At 34.8% G+C, this 19,786-nt stretch overlaps 1 protein-coding gene across 2 annotated transcripts; it reads right to left on the bottom strand.

Annotated features, from left to right (window-relative positions):
• Positions 1-6,638: 6,638 nt before the first annotated feature.
• On the bottom strand, positions 6,639-19,345 carry Snx27 (sorting nexin 27). Of its 2 annotated transcripts, XM_018548517.1 has the most exons (8): positions 18,957-19,345; positions 11,545-11,682; positions 10,487-10,711; positions 9,384-9,694; positions 9,056-9,294; positions 8,687-8,968; positions 8,081-8,170; positions 6,639-7,914 (listed from the first exon to the last, which is right to left on the bottom strand). In XM_018548517.1, exons 1-7 carry the CDS (start codon positions 19,343-19,345, stop codon positions 8,102-8,104), a joined length of 1,653 nt encoding a protein of 550 aa, XP_018404019.1. In that variant the 3' UTR covers positions 6,639-7,914; positions 8,081-8,101. The 2 variants fall into 2 exon arrangements, with proteins under 2 accessions (XP_018404019.1, XP_018404018.1); XM_018548516.1 differs by having other exon boundaries at positions 6,639-8,170.
• Positions 19,346-19,786: the final 441 nt, after the last annotated feature.

Consider the following 19,786-nt stretch of genomic DNA (forward strand, 5'->3'; position numbering starts at 1 on the left):
TAATTAAAGATGTAAAATTTGAGAGTATCTTTGATAATTCAGAGACTATATACATTACTGAGTCTCATATGTATGACAAGTATTCATGGTCGATTCTTATTTTAAGACTGTCTTAAGTAATGTCGTAAGTTGCTTGTGACCTTCTGATTGGTCCGTAACACCTCAATGCTGACTTGAGACGGTCTTGAATATAATAATTAACTATGAATACTGGCCTTTTAAGACATCTTTTGTTCACCACAAGATGAGTTACATTATACGTGAAAACTAACTCATTTCAACAGGACCCAATTTTCCATATAATTAGCACGAGATCCTTTATCTGTGTAAAGATAATTATCCTGAATAAGACATGATATAGTATCCTCATAATAACTTCCATCCGATTTATTCAATTAATTCGATGGATCATTTTTGGCGTTCATATAATTTTGAGTCAATAATGGCACGTGCTGATCCTAGAGCGTAATAACTGTAATAGCACATCAGCCTTTTGCTATTGAACGTGAATCATTCGCCTGGAACATAATTGTAACTCTTCAAACAAGTTTAACGCCTTTAGCCATTGGCATTTACCGATTTGCCGAATAGACTAGACAGATGAATCACATGGAACGGTTTAACAGTCTGATTTGTTTCTGCTAACTCCATTACGTAATGACGCGTAAATCCATAACGAGTGATTGTTATGTCATGACTAATAAGAAGAGCTGATTAAGGCATGAAATATTATCCATCAGAGCGTTACGGAACAGAAAAGTCTCTCTGTAGCGTCGATTTCCTTTGATGCAAATTCATGCATACTCAAATTGTTGTAATTCGCTTCGAGTTCCGTGCGTAAAACTACTTTTTTCAAACGTTTAAAATTAATATTATCTAGATACAAACATGAGAGAATGATGCATTTTATGATATGTAATCTATTTTCCACAATTATCAAAAGAATTGATCGGATACTTGTTCTCTTGTTACTGTAGCATATTCGAAAATGATGCGTCGATGATTGCGGTAAAATAGTGGAATCGTGTCCGAAGAATTACAATTGATTTCTGAAGAATTCAGGTCAGTGTGTAAGCAGATAATAATGCTGCACTTCGTAAATAATGAAATTATCCTCGAAATTATCAAATATATTGATAAATTATTTGTCAAGTCATTTTTGTTTTATATCTCACTTTCTGATAAGAAAGTAATATTTGTTTAGAATTTAAAAAGGCAAACATAAAAAAATAGTTGTTTTTCTTATAACAGAATGAGTATTGAACAAAAATTATAATAGGAATAATAAGATAAATATTAAATAATCAAATAAAACGAATTATGATAGTTATAAAAGGTTAATTATAGATACAGATCACTTATTCTATTCATTAAGAGTTTTATCAGCCACAGGTTATTATATTGTTTTATATAATTGAACTAGTATTAATTAGATGGTAACTTATTAGCTAGAATATATCAATATAATTTAATATCGTGCCTGTCAATTTCTTTCAGCTGTTATCTTGATAAACGTCATCGATAAGACTGATCTTTTCGAATCAAAAAAGATTTTTATCTTTTGTAAGCATCTTGCATTTGTTAAGATAACAGCCCACGAGCAAGTATTATAATACTTATATCCTTAACTTATTATAATTTTATAAATTTTATACATTTTTTAAATTCAAATAAAATTGAATCGTTTACTATATAGAGAGAAGATTTATTGCTTAGAGGAAGAATTATAAAAATTATGACAATTATTACAAATGTAAACTTTTTAAAAACAAGAAAAGTTTCCATTTAATTATATAGAATATAATTACATAAGTTATTATGATAACAGAGAGGACAAAAATAAAGATGGTTTTAAATTTTCTGTATTGTAAGGTTAAACAAATAATTGTAAGGCTAAAAAATAAGTTTAATATTGTAAATTTTAATATTTGAAAATAAATTTAATCTTTTAAATTTTAGTATTTAAAAGAAATTATTTGGATTTTAATATTTGAAATATTAATTAAATTTTTTAAGGAATTCACACGCATATAAAATTTGATTTAAACAGCTACCTTTTCACTACCTGTCTTCTTTCTCTTTCTTTTAACACGATCCATTTTTTTCGGACTATAACAATTCTGTCAGCTATTCTCAATATCAAGCCGGCGTTTGGACCAAATTCGCGATCACCGATAAACGATTTTTCTACGAAGGAGTTCCACCTTGAGGGGCAGGTGGACTTAAACTGATCTGTCGTACCGTATATCGGCGGCCACTTAGCGATATCTTCTCAGACCGTCTTGTATGTATCAGTATCGTATATACGAGGTCGCGTGCACATGCGAGACCTGCATACACCAATTACAAAGATATATTACGTAGAATGTGTACACCACTTTGTACACTGGCGCGCGTATATGATAATCTTGCGAATACACGACCAGTTACGAGTTTATTTGTGCTTATATAGTTTATGACCGGGGACTTTATTAATCCGATATAGTATTACTGTAATTATAATTTGGAGAACGGCGTGCGTTATCCTCCTTTATTGGACCACATGGCGGTATTCCACCGGAATATTTCCAACGCGAATTTTAATCTCTGTCGTGGTATTCGTGAACTGATGCTTTTATATGAAAGCCTATTGTTAATTTGTCCGTGAATCAAAATTGTTTGATTTTATATTTGAAAATTGTACACGTTAGGGTTCGTTTATGTAAGAGCAGTGGTAGACAATAAGAGCAACGATACTAGCGGAGCTGTAAAAATAAATGCATTGATTTCCATGTAAGTGTTTATATTAAAGCAGAGCGAAGCTTTGTAGTCGACCAGCGATAAGAGCGTAGAGAAAGAAAATGTTTAATTTCTACGCTCTCATTGATTATAGCAGTGTTGTTTATAGTTTAAGATTTATAGTTTTGGTCTTGAAATTAAAGTGTCGGTATTCTTGCCTATTGCTGTTCTTACTTCTCACTTTATAAGCCGGTATTTATAATCCGTTCTTATTTCAAGACCATCTTATGATAAATAATATTTTATGATGCTAATACGGCCCTCTCATTGGCTCATGACATCTTAAGATTGTACTTATGTAACCCGGATCTATACAATAGATTTTTAAGCCTTATACCATAAGAAATGAACGAATTACAGTCTCCTCGTATTTGACTGTAATTGGTCAATTTCTTACGGTTTAAAACATTTATTGTAGATCCGGACAATCTAAGACAATCTTAAATATAGAACTCGACTATGAATATCGGTCGAAATAAGCTGCTTTCTCATAGCACACAACACTCAGTTTCAGAGATAAACTAATCTGAAATCCAGAGTTGAGAACATTACCTTAACAAAGTAATGCATTATCGTTAGAGTTACTTTTTATAAAAAATAACTCATTACCATTACACGTTACTTAATTAAAAAATTTTGTAGTTTTGAAGATAGTAATAATTCTTCTTTTGAATCACTCACTTTTGAAGACGATTCACCTCAGTTGAAACCTGGAAATATACTGTTATCATATAGCTCTATTATAATAGTACATTGTGTAACAGTGGGGGACTTATAGCGCGGGACGGGCGCGAGCGCACGAGCGAAGCGAGTGCCGACCTATAAACAAATATGCCCCCACTCGCAACACATAGAATTTTTCATCACGCGTGCACGTAATGAAAAACATATTAAAGCAAAATAGGTTTGATTAGTTTTTATCGCTGCTCTTATCGCCGCGTTTATAGTTTTTATCACTGCTCTAACATAAACGCACCCTTATTTTATTCATGATATGCGTAATTATAGTGATAATAGGTAGGACACATAATTAAGAAAGATATAAACAAGATACCTATTTCTTCTGTTTTTGTTATACGCTTCTGGGAGCACAGAAAGTTAATGGAAAAAAGAGCGACACAGTATTTTTATTGAGAACTCTATTTTGCGATGAACATTTTTGAAATCCTACCTGGACGATTTTCCTTTTCCACAGACACTGAATAAAGCAGCAGCGTTGTTCTATCTTGATGGCCTCTATTATTTGCTTGTATGTATGAATGTGTTTTACGTCATCAGATATATGTATGTATTTGAAATTTTTTTACTCTCGTTACGAAATGACAATTATATTGTACGGATTGTATCTATCACATTGCTTTATCTATGATATGCATAATAATTATAATAATTATAATAATAGGTAGGATGCGTCATTAAAAAAAAACAGAAATGAGAGTTCTATTTTTTTCTGTTTTTATTATATGCTTCTCAATAAGATGGCTTATAAAGAAACCGAATAATACTTCTTTCGCTAATTCGAAATACTAGTTTTACAGCAAATGTTTCGCGAACTGATGTTATACGATAAATTGGAGCATTTGTTATTACGTACTATGATTATACAGAATATTTTAATTAACGCCTAAAGAGTTAACTGTAATGATATGGTCATGTAATAACAATAATTAAATTATACTACCTAATTTGCTATTCTGTGTTTGACAGGCTCGTTAACACGCTAATTAACGAGATAATAAACAGTTTAACAAATTAGAATTTTTCTGGTTTTCAAACTTTTCGCAAAAGCGACAAAAATAAAACAAGCAAAATTTTTATCGAACAGCTCGAAATGAAAGACAATTTTCGTTCAACTTACGACACTAAAGCTGCAATAAGGCAATGATCGACTCATAATAAAAATACTGCAAGTAAAGATAATTGTACAAAACTGTACAAGACATCCGACTATTTTCAGATCTTTCGCATCAGAAGTCACAAATTCGACTTGGACGTATCTCTGCGATCACTCCGATTTTCTCGAAAAAAATATTCACTACCAATTAACTCTACCAATTAACACACACGCAGTTTCTTTTATAAATATTATTGCCATTCTTCGAATACGTGGCTACTCCGAGATGCCACAGATTTTTTCTTCCAATCCGAAAATTATTCGTCCGATTACTTCCACCGATCAATAAAACACGAAAGGTCCGAGAGAATCTTTCTGCTGTCGGTAATACAATACCAATGAGACCTTCAAGTTTCTCATATTTCAACGATATCACCTGATCAAAAAGATCAGAAATATCGCGCGGAAGTATTATTAGGTACATTATTTAACACAGAACCGTACAGTTAATTATATATTCTTTCGTTTGCAGATGCTAAATTATAAAATGTTAAATGATCACCCGAAGGTTCATACCGAAGGTATATTTATCAGCGATAATAACATTTTCGGACGTACGTATTGCTAACTAATTCATAGATCACTTTGCACAGTTTCTTTGAAAAACTTTACCCCCCCCCCCTCTCTTTTCTCTCGATAAAACAATAGAAACCATTATTTTGTAACTGTCTTGTTCACTCGACCGAATAGCTAGGTGCATGCGCGAATATATCACATCGTATGTCGATCAATTCGTATGTGTGTTCATTCGGATACTCGCGCGTTGGATTATATAATTATGCTATATTATGTTCCATATTTCTATTATCATTAACAGTATCATAACTATGCTCTGTCGTAAGTATGATATATATATATTTTTTTTTCTCCTCTCACCATTCGGACTTTACATTGTCATATACATTTCTCATTCACTACATGCGCTCGATATTCCATGAATAAAGTTTAAAAACATTAACGGTAATAATATATTTATCTTTTTTTCTATTTATTATCTGTTAGAACTGCTCGCAGTTAAGTAAGCGACATGTTTAGAACGAGTGAATTTAAGCACTGCGAGAAGGCAGAATGCATACACGTAGGAACGGAAAAGAAGAACAAATAAAGAGAGGAAACGACTGATCATGAGAATAATGTGCAAGAGAGAACTCGCTCCAAATATTCGCTTTTTATAAGTGGATATAATGCCAAAACGCGTATTACGGCCTTCTGCAAAATCCCGTGTGACGCGTAAAGTAGTGCTAACGTTATCTTTATGTTTTTTCTTACTTTTGCAGTTATTATTAATCAATATCTCTTTTAACATTATTAGTGAGTATTATTATTCTTCTTTCGTGTATAAGGTAGTAGGGGAAACCACGTGACCTTATTGCGTTATTGTTCCAAGTTTTTATGTTTTTCTTCCCCTTTTACTAATAGATCAATTCTAAACAGAATCGTAAGACTTGTAATTTGTTCTTGTCAAACTTGTAAGAACTTATGACTAGTATTCTAATTTAATATATATGACGTATAATTGTAATCTACGATTTCTTGTAAATCTGGCTATAGTAAGAAGCTGTAAAGATATTGAATAAAGGTTTAAGCACTTAAAAATTCTTATGAGTCTTAGGAGAATACAATATTACGAGTCTTACGATTTTGCTTAGAATTTATGCCTAAATTCCGTACATACTTATATAATCGCGAGATGAGCATTAATGCCGCATTTTCTATTGTACAGTATCTTTATAAATTCATTAAAGGGAAGTAGCTCAGGATAAAGTTTCTCAATCGAGAACATCGATTTAAAAATAGTTCACGATTGTTATTACAATCCTCCAATTTACTTGCAATTCACGCTCATAATTTTGCGGAATAATCAGAATGTTGTTTCGTTTTCAGCACAACGTGACACGCAGTTATAATTAATGTTCTTGCAATCAAGTAATTATCAATCTTATCAAAACGCATACACACACACATACACAACTGAGTTTCTTCTCAAAAAGTATATATTTTTAACGTTAATATGTACAGTTTGTTCTATTCCTTATTAACTCTAATACGCTATACATACTAATGAATTAACAAAATGTGTAGAGGACTGATCGATACATTTACATATCGATTACGGGACACGTGGTACCTGCCGTAGCCACGCGTGTATTAGGAATTCGTTTGTTACACAGGATAGTTTAAAAGAAGAAAGGAAACAAGTATTCGGGTTTGCTTATAATAAAACTGTCAATGGATATGATATGTATCTACTTCTTCTGTTTTCTTAGACGTCCCAGATCTCTGGTACTTCTCATTATACAAATTTTTCATTGCAAACGATGAAACCTACTACAGCGATAAATTGGACGCGCTGTCGATACTATTGAGATTTTTTTTATAAATGTGCGAAAGCGGCGTCTCTCGTTTTAAAATATCCTGCGTAACGAATTGACAGATTATCATTGATTTATAAAATATTGCACATTAGAAAATGCACAGGGTATTATTTCAGTTATTTTATTTAAACGCATGATCGATACGTAGATCCAATGAAAGAGAGTTTCGAGTCTGTTAGGCGAACAAGGAGGAACGTTTTACGTAAGACGATCGATTTTCTTGTTAGAAAATGAGTTGCGTGCTGTATACATAATAATTCATAGGCCACAAGGATAGGTTTCTCTAGGCGGACACGATCATATCCCCGTAGTAATAGTCTACGTATCTGTACACTAACGTAATTCTCTTATATATCATCGCGTGCGCGATTTTGTTCATTGTAATAAAGAAAAAAAAAACGGCACGTGTTTCATCGACGAAACAAAAGTCCCAGCTATATCGATGCACAAAACCAGGTTGATTTTCTTGCGCACTAAATTCAAGCTATGTATTCATAGATAATTTTTATATTTAAGACTGTCTTAAGTGTAGTCTTAAGATGTAACGAATTAATAAGAGGACCTTATTAGCATTTTAAGACATTACTTAACACGTTCTTGAAATAATAACAAACTATGAATACCGGTTTACGTCGAGATTCCTTCACTAGATTGTGGACGAGCGTGGCATCAATAATAAATATCTGAGTTTAAATTTATTTATCACGTTCCGGTCTCGATCGAGATTACTTGCGAGCACGTCGCAGTAATTCATCTAATTTTGTTTCTCTGGTAACAGCATTGGTCCACCAAAATGTATATGTATCCACATTCGCGTTTGGCTTTTCCGATGATGATGGTGGACAAACCCTCTATCGGTGCATAATGCTGGAAATGTTCGGCAAAGCTAACAGATGGAAAATTTGATATGCTAAAGGTACTACGTTAACCGTTTCTAAAGATTGCCCTAATTCTAGTAAGAAAAGATTTCGACTACGGAGAGACGAGTACGAGATATCCCGTAAAAGGATCCTCAACGTTATACACAGGATACCTCTTAGCGTTGTACGTTACGTCATTCCCCTGGATCGTCCCATTTTGCTTCTTCGGCTATTCGGTCGAAACAATCCGAGAGGAACGTATACTGCAAGTACAACATTATCTGGGTAATAAATCGAATAGCGAATTCTCGCGTAAAATTATGCATGTCGCAGTCATTGATGTAATAAGAATAAACTGCATATTCCTATAAAGTTGTTTCACTATCGTTTAGAAAGAGTCAGGAAATTGATGCATATTTTTCTGTCTCTCTCTCTTTTTATTTTATATATTTGTTTTACGTATACATATTTTGTATTTATTTTCGTATATTTCTTCTCTATTTTAAATTTATATCTTTTTCTTGTGCAATATATTTCTTCCTTTTAATTAATTTACTTATTTTTGTACATATTCTTTTTATGATTTTTACTTTGCTTTTATAATTTCTCTTTAAGGTATCGAGTTGAAAAAAAATGCTGATAGAGTTGAAAACAGATGTTAATACATTTAATTCTTTTTAACTAGAAGCTAAGATAAGAGAGAATGCACAATCTATATCTATCACATCTATGTTCGCAGTCGTGAATTGATCCGTGAAAAAATTATATCGAGTACTTACGTAAGGGGTGAAGACCTTGAGCCAACGGGGTGGACGATTATCCTGGCGCATGTATTGGAAGCAGAATGCCATTCCATCTTCGTCCACTTCCCACCGGGTGATGTTGCTCCATTGAAACTCGACCACCTGTGACTCCAGGGTACCGTCCTCCTTCGCGGCGTGCAACTTGAAAGTTGCCATGCCCACTGCTGGTATCACGTGGCCCTCTTTTCTTGAGTCGCACGCGCAATGTGGAAACACAATGTCGCCGTACCCACTGAGTTCTCTCGCTAATTTCAGATACTACGCAAATCCAATGTTACATTTCATGTCATTAAACGCAACGGTATTGTTAATCTATGATCTGTAAGCGATCTTCAGTATACAAACCTCGTGTTTTCTCGATGCATCCTGTAGAGCTTTCAATTGATACAGCCTTTCTCCCGCAGTTATATGACCCCTGTTCACTTCGTCGATCGTCTGCCAAAATACCCAAGTCAATGCCTGCTCGTTCAGAGGCCTATTTACATTGAAAAGCCACCTCCTTATTGCCAAACACGTTGCGCTGGCAGTCGAATAATTTTGAATATACAAAGTATGCGGGTGTTCGTGAGGTTGCAACTTTCTCTCTACAATACAATGGTTGTGTTAAATTGTAGACAAGTTCGGCAAATTTACTCAGAATTTATAAGAGATGACAAACGATGTTGGTACATACCGAAATTGTACTCGACAATCTCGAACAGGTAAAAGTACTTCGCGGTTTCTGCATCTAAACCTACTCGACAACAAACTGCATCGTAGACGTCTTTCACGGATGCTGCCTTGGGAACAGTCACGGTTACGACTTCGCGATCAGGTAATAGAACTTTGAGATCAACTGCTGGACCTTGATCGCCATCCTCCTCCAGTCGATCTGTCAAAAATTCTTGCATGGCATCGCTTTCTGCTATTACGCGTACTGCGCAGACTTTCTCCAAATATTGCTCCAGACCGCGTCTTCTTGCGTCAAGCTGTTGCTCACTCAATCTGTAACGAGAATGAAGGAATTTTTAAAGTTTGTTCTATCGCTGTACTAGACATATACTAAAACTTTCCTTCTTGTTTTCGCCAAATTTCAAACATAGATATACATCTTTTTCACTAATAATAAGACTTCTATCGGTCCTAATGCTTATCTACTGTAGCTCATTTTCGGGCATGCACATGTCAGAAGTGAGAAAACTACATAAAGAAAATTATTGCAAATTATATTAAAATGTGATATTTAAAAATGAAACATTTGCAATTCAATAGAATAGATTCGTAAAATATACCGAAGACTTTTCGTATATTTCCCTAATCAATAAATAACCATATATTTAAAATTGAATTATGCCTATTTATTATAAAAAACGAAACAAGACATATAACAGCTGTCAAATTGAGATAAATAATTGTATTCTATTCTGAAATAGAAAAAGAATTTTCGATACGTTAGAAGTGTACTTCATTAAATGCAAATATTGTTTCATTAAAAAGTAATTCTATTTACAATAAATACATTTTGCAAGAATTTTTATTATGTTTTCTCGCTTTTGACATCATCTAAAGAAAGATTCGTTGAGTGGCTTAATTCATCTATAAAAAAAAACGGATCTTTAATATTTGAGATATGGATAAAAAATGTATCTTGTTTTTCAGGAGAAAAATGTGCAGAATGTGCAAGAATCGTAATGCAGCAGTGATTATAAGATGACCCATGATATCGAATAAATTTATTTCCAAGCTGAATGTGACGCGATTTATATTGAAGTGTGAAATTAAGCATGAGGATATTACTGGAATGGCCATTTTCCCGGTAATTTCGGGAAATTGAATCCTATGAACTCCTTCTTCAATGCCATATGCAACGCCGCGAATTCCCGATATCGGCGCGAGCACAAGTGCCTGCCAGCCATGTGGACGTTGAAGACTACATAACGCTCGTGCTTCCTCTCGCGGACGTGATAATCCGGGACGCTGATGGGCAGAGATCGCTTCTCGCTGTAATCTACCGATGCGTAGCTAAACAAAAATGTAATACATTAGTATACTCGTACGTGCATCTGTCGTGTACACGATATATATAGGATGTCTCAAGATTCACGCTAAATATTTTAAAGACAGATTCTTTTAAATATTTTAAGATGAAATTTAATACGAAAATACCGAGGTTATGATAGTTTTCAAATGAGAAAAGTTTAAGAATTACGAATGACAGCTAGTATTTCGCGCGTTCGGGGTATGTGCCTAATATGGAAAATTTCAGTCGGAATTATTCTGTTTTCCCTAGACAAACATAATAGAAATCTAGGGAATAGTTGAATAATTCCGAACATTTCCATAATAGATTCCCTAATTAGGAAGATAATAAATGTGAAAATACTTTCTTATTGGATCTCATGGTTTTTTGATAATATAAAATTCAATACCTTCACACTGATCATCTTGCTATTTCTGAATGCGCGAAATTCTAGCCTCGTCAGTCGTGGCTTTTATACTTTTTCCATTTGAAAACTATTATAATCTCGCGGCATTTTTATATTAAACTTTTCATTTTAAAATATATATTACAAAGAATGTGACTTTAACTATTTATCGTCAGTTTTAGGACACCCTGTATATACCTATTAATATATATCGATTAAAAGCACATACATACATGTGTGTTTTAATCGATCAATCTAGATAAAATGTTATAATCATCAAGGTTGCTATTATTTGAAATTTTATATTGATGAGATAATCGCTACGGTACATAAGATCGCTCGAAAAACGTATCCAGCTGTATTAAGTAGAATTTATCCTCTTATATCGAAATAGAATAAAAGTCGGAAACGTTCAAATATTGTTCTTACCTCAGATCTTCGCAGGGCTCCAATCTCTCCGCTTCCTGCGGCGTCACGGAAATGACGGTCAGGGTGAGAACATCGCCGCCTGATTTGATCAGATCCACCACCTGCTTGTGAGTGGCGCCTTCGACATTGACGTTGTTCCTGCAAATAGAAGTGTCGTTATTAACTTATTATCTCGCGTGATACGTCCCTCGCCATCGATACATCTTGATAGACGCGATTTACAATTTTAACCGACCTCAATTGTGAGTGCGGCACACCGGTGGAATTCCACCGTTTGCGATTCTCGATCCACTCGCATTGCAACGCGGTCATGTAACACGTTAACATATTTCACGCAGTGTACTCTTATCGGCGTGATAGTGCGCTAATCACGAGCTAAGCTGCGCGTAACGTTTTCACCGGGCTGTCGCGAGAGATTCACAAGTGAATGACGATCTGCAGGGCGCTTCTTGCGACTCGTACAACGCACATCCGGTCCATCGGCGATCCTCCGCGACAAAGGAGCAACAGGCGGGCCTTCGACGAGGTCGCGATCCAGTCAATCTGGCTCACGCACGTTGTCGGCGGCTCTCGACCGCCAGTTCCACCCAGTCGAAAGGGAATAGGATACCGGTAATCGGCCTTTTTTTTTATCACGAGTTTCGAATTCCTATCGGTGAAAGGCCCGTCACGATTGGTCTGCACACGGAGGCACGACTCTCCCCGGAGGTCGACGAATGTTGCCGTCACGGATTTCCACGTCTGCAGGCAAGGGAAGGCGCGTCGCGCACTTTATACACTTCGCTATCGCGTGTACCGGGTGGGATCCTATTGTAAGACGTTATCTATCTTCTGGACCTCCGACTCGGGATCATCGATTGCCCCGCTTATCGCTTTCTTTGATTACCTAATTTAATGACATTTCAAAACATTTTATTACAATTTAATCGCTACTATATTAAATATCATCATAGAAAGGTATAGCTTGTTTCATTTTTCGTAAAATCTGTTGCGCTCTCTCTTGTTCTTACTTAATAGTATCTAGTCATTTAAATTTCTTTGATTAGGCCTTGTATCGCTATCGTCTCGCCATTTCCTACATGAAAAAAAATAAATTAAGTGGTACAGCAAAGCTGTATTATGCAAATTCAACATCTATAAACTAGACGATTTGATGGTTTAACAAATCGCTAATGTTATTCAGCTGTCAACTTTGCTATTTCAACATAGAAAACTGACTGTCCATAACATTATGCATGTAGATTTGCTGAATAAGTAAAGTTTTCATCTGTGATTTTTTTCTACGTAGCTGTGCCATTTGTTTTATTTTTATAATTTTATGCATCTCTAAAATCTAATTTGTAAGTGCTCAGGCAATAAAGTTATTATTATTATTATTATTACAAAAGTTTTCTTAAATTGATCGTAGAACGTACTAACAATAAAAGCAAGAGCACCAGATACTTGCATAACGCACAAGGCATAAAAAAATCAACTAATCAGAATTTTTTATTTCGTGGATAGAAAGGAAATGTAGGACTTTGATTGGTTCATTTTCTTATACATTATTCATTTATGCAAGACCGTGTGGTCCCGCCCCTAAGTGTTGAAGCTAGAATTATAATGAAGAATTAACGCGAGCAGCATTAAGTGCATGGCACACGCCGAATTCGTCAAATATAAACTCTTCTTTTTAGCAGTGCACGTATCAAAGTCCTGCATATGACACAGAAATATAAGATATTTTTCAGCCTAAATTAGATCGGGCGATCGGTCAATAACAGCGCTATATGTATGTTAATCTGTTAAAAGATAATGCGCCTCAGTGGGCGAGTGTGTGGGCTTTCTCGCGAGTACACAGACACACGGTATTTATAAGCATTCAAATGCGCGTGTTGTCCGGCGAGACGCGCATCGCTTCCTTCTCCGCGAGCTGATTACAAATGCACCGTGACCACCTTACTATCCGAAACTCATTCGTCAAGCACGGCTATAACCGCTAATTCTGGTAGAGCGAGATAACAAAGCGTGTAAGATGTAATGATTCGCGCCTAAGTTAATGGAACTTCTAATGGAGTTTAATGATTGACGCAATTCCGAATGAATGACTGTTCGTTTTATCGGATGCATGCAGTGAGAGCGGCTCCTTTTATGTAATATTCACTTATCGTCGCTCGTTAAAACAAGAATCATCGTCAAACCTTCGAGTTCACCGATCAACACTACGATATGTCCATTGTTTAATTTAACTTTTGATTGAGACAGTTGTTTTTATATTGCTACCTACAGAGCACATTTTATCCGAGGAACGTTCTGAAGACGTTCTTGTTATAGACGTAGAACTTTCTCTGGATATCTTTAAAATATTCCTTGTAGGTCTGTGTACTATAGGTGAGTATGATTTCCTCGATGATCAAGAAACGTTTCAGCAAAAAACCTATATAAATTCCGTGTCACACTACATATAATTGATAGTTAATATGTAGGTACCAAAATTCACTGCCGCACTGTTGAAAATTGTGCACATAACGTAAACTATATTATAAATTTTTAGCGCTGACAGTGAATTTTGAAACATAGTTTATGCATTCAAGATTGCAAATTAGAGATTAGAATTTATCTAACTAGACTGAAATATATTACAGTTAAGATTATTTTAAGATGCATAGATTAACATAAAATTATTGATTTCTTTTTAACGCATACTTATTAGCATAAAAAATTATTAAATTGCTTGTCAATGTGATATTATTGCTTCTGTTCATAATTGTGTTTCAAGACTGAAAAAGATTTCGGTGCGCGTTTATAGAATTGAATATGTATTTATATAAATTCACTCTAAAATTTGATGAGCACTGTAAGATCTGCTTTGATTCAAAGTAGATTTATTTTTCTTAATTAATTTATTCTTGTCTAATACGAACGTGTTAAAATTATCTGACTGATCGAATTTAAATCTCTAATTCGAATCTTTAATCTTCAATCCGTAGTGTAATACGGGCCTAATGCAGGCGTAAAATAACTTTGTGGAAATCATATAAAGCCTCTTAAGAATGTTAGCATGATAATGTAACGTGAGACAAAAAGAAATATACAAAAGAATAAAAGGATATTAATCTTAGAAGGATATTAATAACTTTATGTTAATCTATGCATCTTAAGATAATCTCAACTTCAATTTATTTCATTTGATTAGATAAAAAAAAAAGTGTCTAACTCGTGTGATTATTGTTAAAACTCTTATGTAAGACATCACGGAACATAAAAAAATCTTTAATAAAACGCTAGAATACATAAAGGTAAAAACTAAAAAAAAAACATTGACCAAAGTTTCGAGACTTGCCATTTAAAAAAATCCTTTAACATATCGGATTACGCTGCGAGCGACGAATACCAGTAGGCAGAAGCCGGTCGTAAAATATAGACGGTAGAAACCGCAAAATTGGACGAGTGAAAGCAAGAGTTTCGATCGGCTTCACGCGATAATATACGCCGTGATTAACGGGAAAAAAAAAATATTTGAGGTGATGGAGCGAGAATATTTGGCGGGTCATCCACCAATCCATCTCCTTCAAGCATCGGTAGGTTGCCGCCGACAGTAGCGGAGGAAAAAAGATCTTTCAATTTTGCAAGATGAGAAACTGCGCAAAACGATGTAGTTGTAATACAGACTGGTCCCTCGCAAGATACGCGTCCTTGAACTGCGCGGAGTTTATGGGAACCTTGGCCCTTCGAGGGTCGTGAATATACTTGCCGTTGATCGTCGACGTGCGAAATCGTGATAAATAAACTTTAGATTTATACCTAATCTAAAATATGCTCTTCTATGCTAATTCCTGTTTTTTTTTGCTTTTTACTACTTTTTACCTCTTGCTTTTTTGCGTTTTATTCTGTTTCTTCATTTTTATCGCCCGATATAAAAATGTATGAACTTCAACAATAGGATTCTGTATTTCTTAACGACAGTGTCGTTATACAATATTATTAAGATGTGATAAAAAAGTTTCTCAACGACAATATGACGATAGCGACACTGTTGTTAAAGTTATACAATACGTAGAATCTTAGAGCAGAAGAAGCAAGGAATACATGATAAAAAATACAATTGTCGATAAAACGGTCGCAAAGAGAGGAAAAGCAATAAAAAGTAACAAACAGGAAGCAAAGTAGAGCACATTGTAGATTAAGCTTTATCGTTTTGACTATTGTTAAATATGAGACGTTTGCAACACATCGATAGTATCAAGTGGTTAATTTTCCTCGATTGTAAGTAATTCCATTGTTATCAAAATAAAGATTGCGCGATGTATAGCCCTTAATTTAATCTGGACATCGCGATATGCGTCATATCTAAAACATCATATCTAAAGTATCACGTGAAAAGTATATTTCTCGAGATCAATACGAAGTGTCATCATCGGCTTTCAATGCTACATATAGCTTTAGCTCCGCGTTCACTTATAACGTCATAGTAATCGAATTTATCAAGGATGAGCCGCTGCGGGATGTACCTACATCATTAAATAAAACTTTATGCAAATAAATCCAACCGAGCGATACGTAATATTTTGAGCAAATTAGCTTTTAATTAAATGAAACACGATTACCGCGCGCACAGGGTGGCTAATGATCGGGTATGCGGTATGCAAATTCAATGGCGCTAATGACCTCATCAACGGAAACGGTAAATGCACCTAGCAAGTTTAGACAGTTGGTTAACTAACAGTTAATTCGTGACGATAAAGATGTTCGCTCATCGTATTTATCATAATTCAGTAACTCGATCTTTTCAATGTTAAAGCTGCACGATTAGATGTCAAAGAAGCAATAGTAATCCAATCTTTTGAGTTAAATAACACTCTGTTATTTTTAACTTTCATCATTTATCAAAACGTAATCAATTCATTTCTGTGTCTCCAAAATAACAATTCCACATTAACATATGTAGTTCAGTAAACGATGAATTAGATTTGAATCAAATTTAATACATTTTCTTGCTTTAAATTGTTTAACTCCACTGTTTTAATTAAATTAATGGCAAATTGAGTAGGAGCAATAACGACTCATAGAAATAATTAGAAGTAACTGAAATTAAATATAATTTGACATAATGAATTTAACAACATAGTCGAGGGAAATAATGTTGAACCCTGCTGCGTATTTATTACTTGTCGGACTAAACCGTGATAAATGACACTGGCGAGATGAGACTTGAAGATATATTTCGCACATTTAGTTTCCCAAAGATTGGCTTTTCCTAGTGGCAACTAACCAGTTAATAAATAGTGAGGAATTTTTTGAAATAATTGATTAATCAGAACTACGATGAGAACCGATCTGAAACTTGCGAGCACGACAGATTTTACAAATGTCGTATTAGTGAAACCTTGCAAACGAGGCGCCAAACAGATTAAATGTATTCGTTACGCATCGTGCACGGTTGTTTTTATCGTTCTTACATCAGAATTTGCAAAGGGCATACTCGTATGTGTAATACTGTATGTGTATCGTGTGCTTTTCTCATGTACTCTTCTCTAGGAACTCTACCTCGCCGCAGAGTCGGGTAGGGTGATTAATCTTCTCCAATTATCCTTTCTAAAAGTTACGCGCAATGTGTAATTTGTATCTTTGGGACGCCCCTGCATTTTCTGATAAGCCCCACGATAAATATTTCGACCAATCGATATCCCTGACGTAGAATGCGATAAAATCCTCAACTGAGTCACAGAGTTCTGTCAGACCCTGCTTCTAAAAAAAGATTTAAAAAAGAGATGATTTACGGGAAAATATTCTCTGTATAATTCAAGGAAGATTGTTTTAATATTCTACAGGATTTCTGAGTGCATCGGGATGAGAGTGCATTAGGAGATTATCTAAATCTGCCTTGATATCTGCGCGCTAGTTAGGACTGTAACCCTTAAGAAGCCACATACGATACCAAACAGGGCTAGTTGCCAAGCGACGCTATATAAGCAACTAATCCTTGATGAATATGTAGCCTTGATGAATATAGCTAGCGAGCGATTAATGTATTTCCAGAGTATTTTAAATAAACATAAGTTTTGGATATGCCTAGTTTATAGCATTGATCGCAGGAGCGAAACACACAATTCCGATTGTCCAAAGGAAAAACGAAGATCCACTCGTAATCGTGTTTCATAAATTGAAAGACATTTAAATATCATTACACGAACAACGCATGAGTTGCAAAAAATGTTTAAACTGTATAATATTATTCGTTTATATATATATATATATACATATATGTGTATATATATATATATATATATATGAACGGATAATATTATACAGTTTAAACATATATATATAGCGTCACTCAAAAATTTTAAGTTTTCTTCATATTTAAGTTTAACGCGATTTAACGGAATAGGTTATATTATAATTATTATTCAGAATTATTAATTTTTTATGAACTATCAGATTATAGTTCTATTGAGTTTTATTTACTATACATTTCTTTTTCTTTTCTTTTTTATAGTTAATTACTAAAATTACAAATTATTAATTAAAATTAAAGTATAATATAACTTTTTCTCGACAAAGAAAATAAATATTATGTTATAAAAATAACAAATAATTTTTAAAAGTATTAAATAGTATTTATAAGAGTTCAGAATCAAACTATCGTTTCTATCACTATAAGTTTACCCAATCATTTGTATTCGATATGAAAAATTTGTGTCTTGGATCAACTTGTTAAGAAAAATGTGCTACGTTTCTGATACCACTGTATACGATGACAAGCACAATACGAATAATGTACATAAAGCAGAAACAAATTTCATACATGGAAAAAATTGACGCAGTATTAATAACATTTATTCAACAGCAGTCTAACTGAAAATAATCTTGTCGATTTAATGACAGTATTAATGGAACAGGTGTGTTGTACTCTTGTTAAATAAACAAGATTATTTTCAATTAGACAGTTGAACATTTTTTTCCGTATAGATATTGAATTAAACATAAAAAATAAATAACAGTTGAACCTTTAATAATTTGTAACCCATGTTGGACAACATAAATTAAACTTAGATTTTATTTTGGAGTGGCAAAACAGGATGATCTATACATCTTTGTTTCTTACGTTATTTTGCAATTTTTTGTCATCTCAGTCTCGTATTTAGTACTTCCGCGTAAATACATCCTTCATCGAACGTTTGTTCGAGTATTCCGAAACGCGTCAAGACCAATGCGGCGTACCGCGTTTGATTCTTCGGAGACTCCAGTTATGAATTGCTCCAATTCAAATTGGTGTAATTTGAGATAGAACGTTCTTCTAATCGGAGCCGCGTCGTAGCACATCGCGTATTCGTCAAGGCGGCTGTCGGAGTCGAGCGCTTCTGATGGTTCACCAAGAGGTGAGTGCGGATCGGGAACGCGGGTGTGGAAGGGACGATCCTTCTACTCACACTTCTAGGATACGATCGCCCTTGCGGACGCCGGCCTTCTCGGCAGCACCTCGCGGGAGCACCGCGCTGACGTGCTGCAGCGGTGCGTACAACTGGCCGTTGATGCTTCGCAGTTGTCCACCCTCGCTGACCTGACCGCGTACGTTGAACCCGAAGCCCGTCTCCGTCTTGTAGATCGTTACGCACCGCGGCCCTTGGCCGACCGGGTCCTTGTCTGGCCCAGCAGCCAGCGGATGCTGTGGCACGCGCGCATTGTTGTTCACCATTGTCACAGTCGCCGCTACGTTTCTCGTACTGCTGTCCTGGTTCACGGCTGGCAAGCGGTGCACCTCCGACTCGCAGTCCGCCATGTTGCACTCTGGCCGTCCATTCACGGCAGCTGCTACCATACGCTGTCACCATTCTCGTAGTCACTTGGACCTAGGGATAATAGTCGAGGTAGAAAATGGTATCGATGAATTGTTGCAGCGATGCGTCGAAATCGGTATCGATGTTTAAACGAGACGGAGAACGATATTCAAATCGCAAGCAAAATCTCGATACTTGTTTTGCTATATTGTAATAGTAAAAAAGGAGAATTATAATTAATAAATAGGACGATAATTATAATAATATATAATGTCTTGATTATTATTATTTATTTTTCTTAGATTGTAATATAAAAAATCTGTATAATCTTTGATTTTTGAAAATAACATGAATCTTAAATGACAATAAAAAACGGAGAGAATTATAGTACAGTAAATTACTGAACAGTTATGATTTTCTTCGCTTTTTTATTAGAAGTATAGTGTCATTTAAGAATTAATTTTCCCCATAACATTGCAATA

This window comes from Cyphomyrmex costatus, unplaced genomic scaffold (assembly GCF_001594065.2).
Source record: "Cyphomyrmex costatus isolate MS0001 unplaced genomic scaffold, Ccosl1.0 scaffold726, whole genome shotgun sequence".
NCBI lineage: Eukaryota > Metazoa > Arthropoda > Insecta > Hymenoptera > Formicidae > Cyphomyrmex > Cyphomyrmex costatus.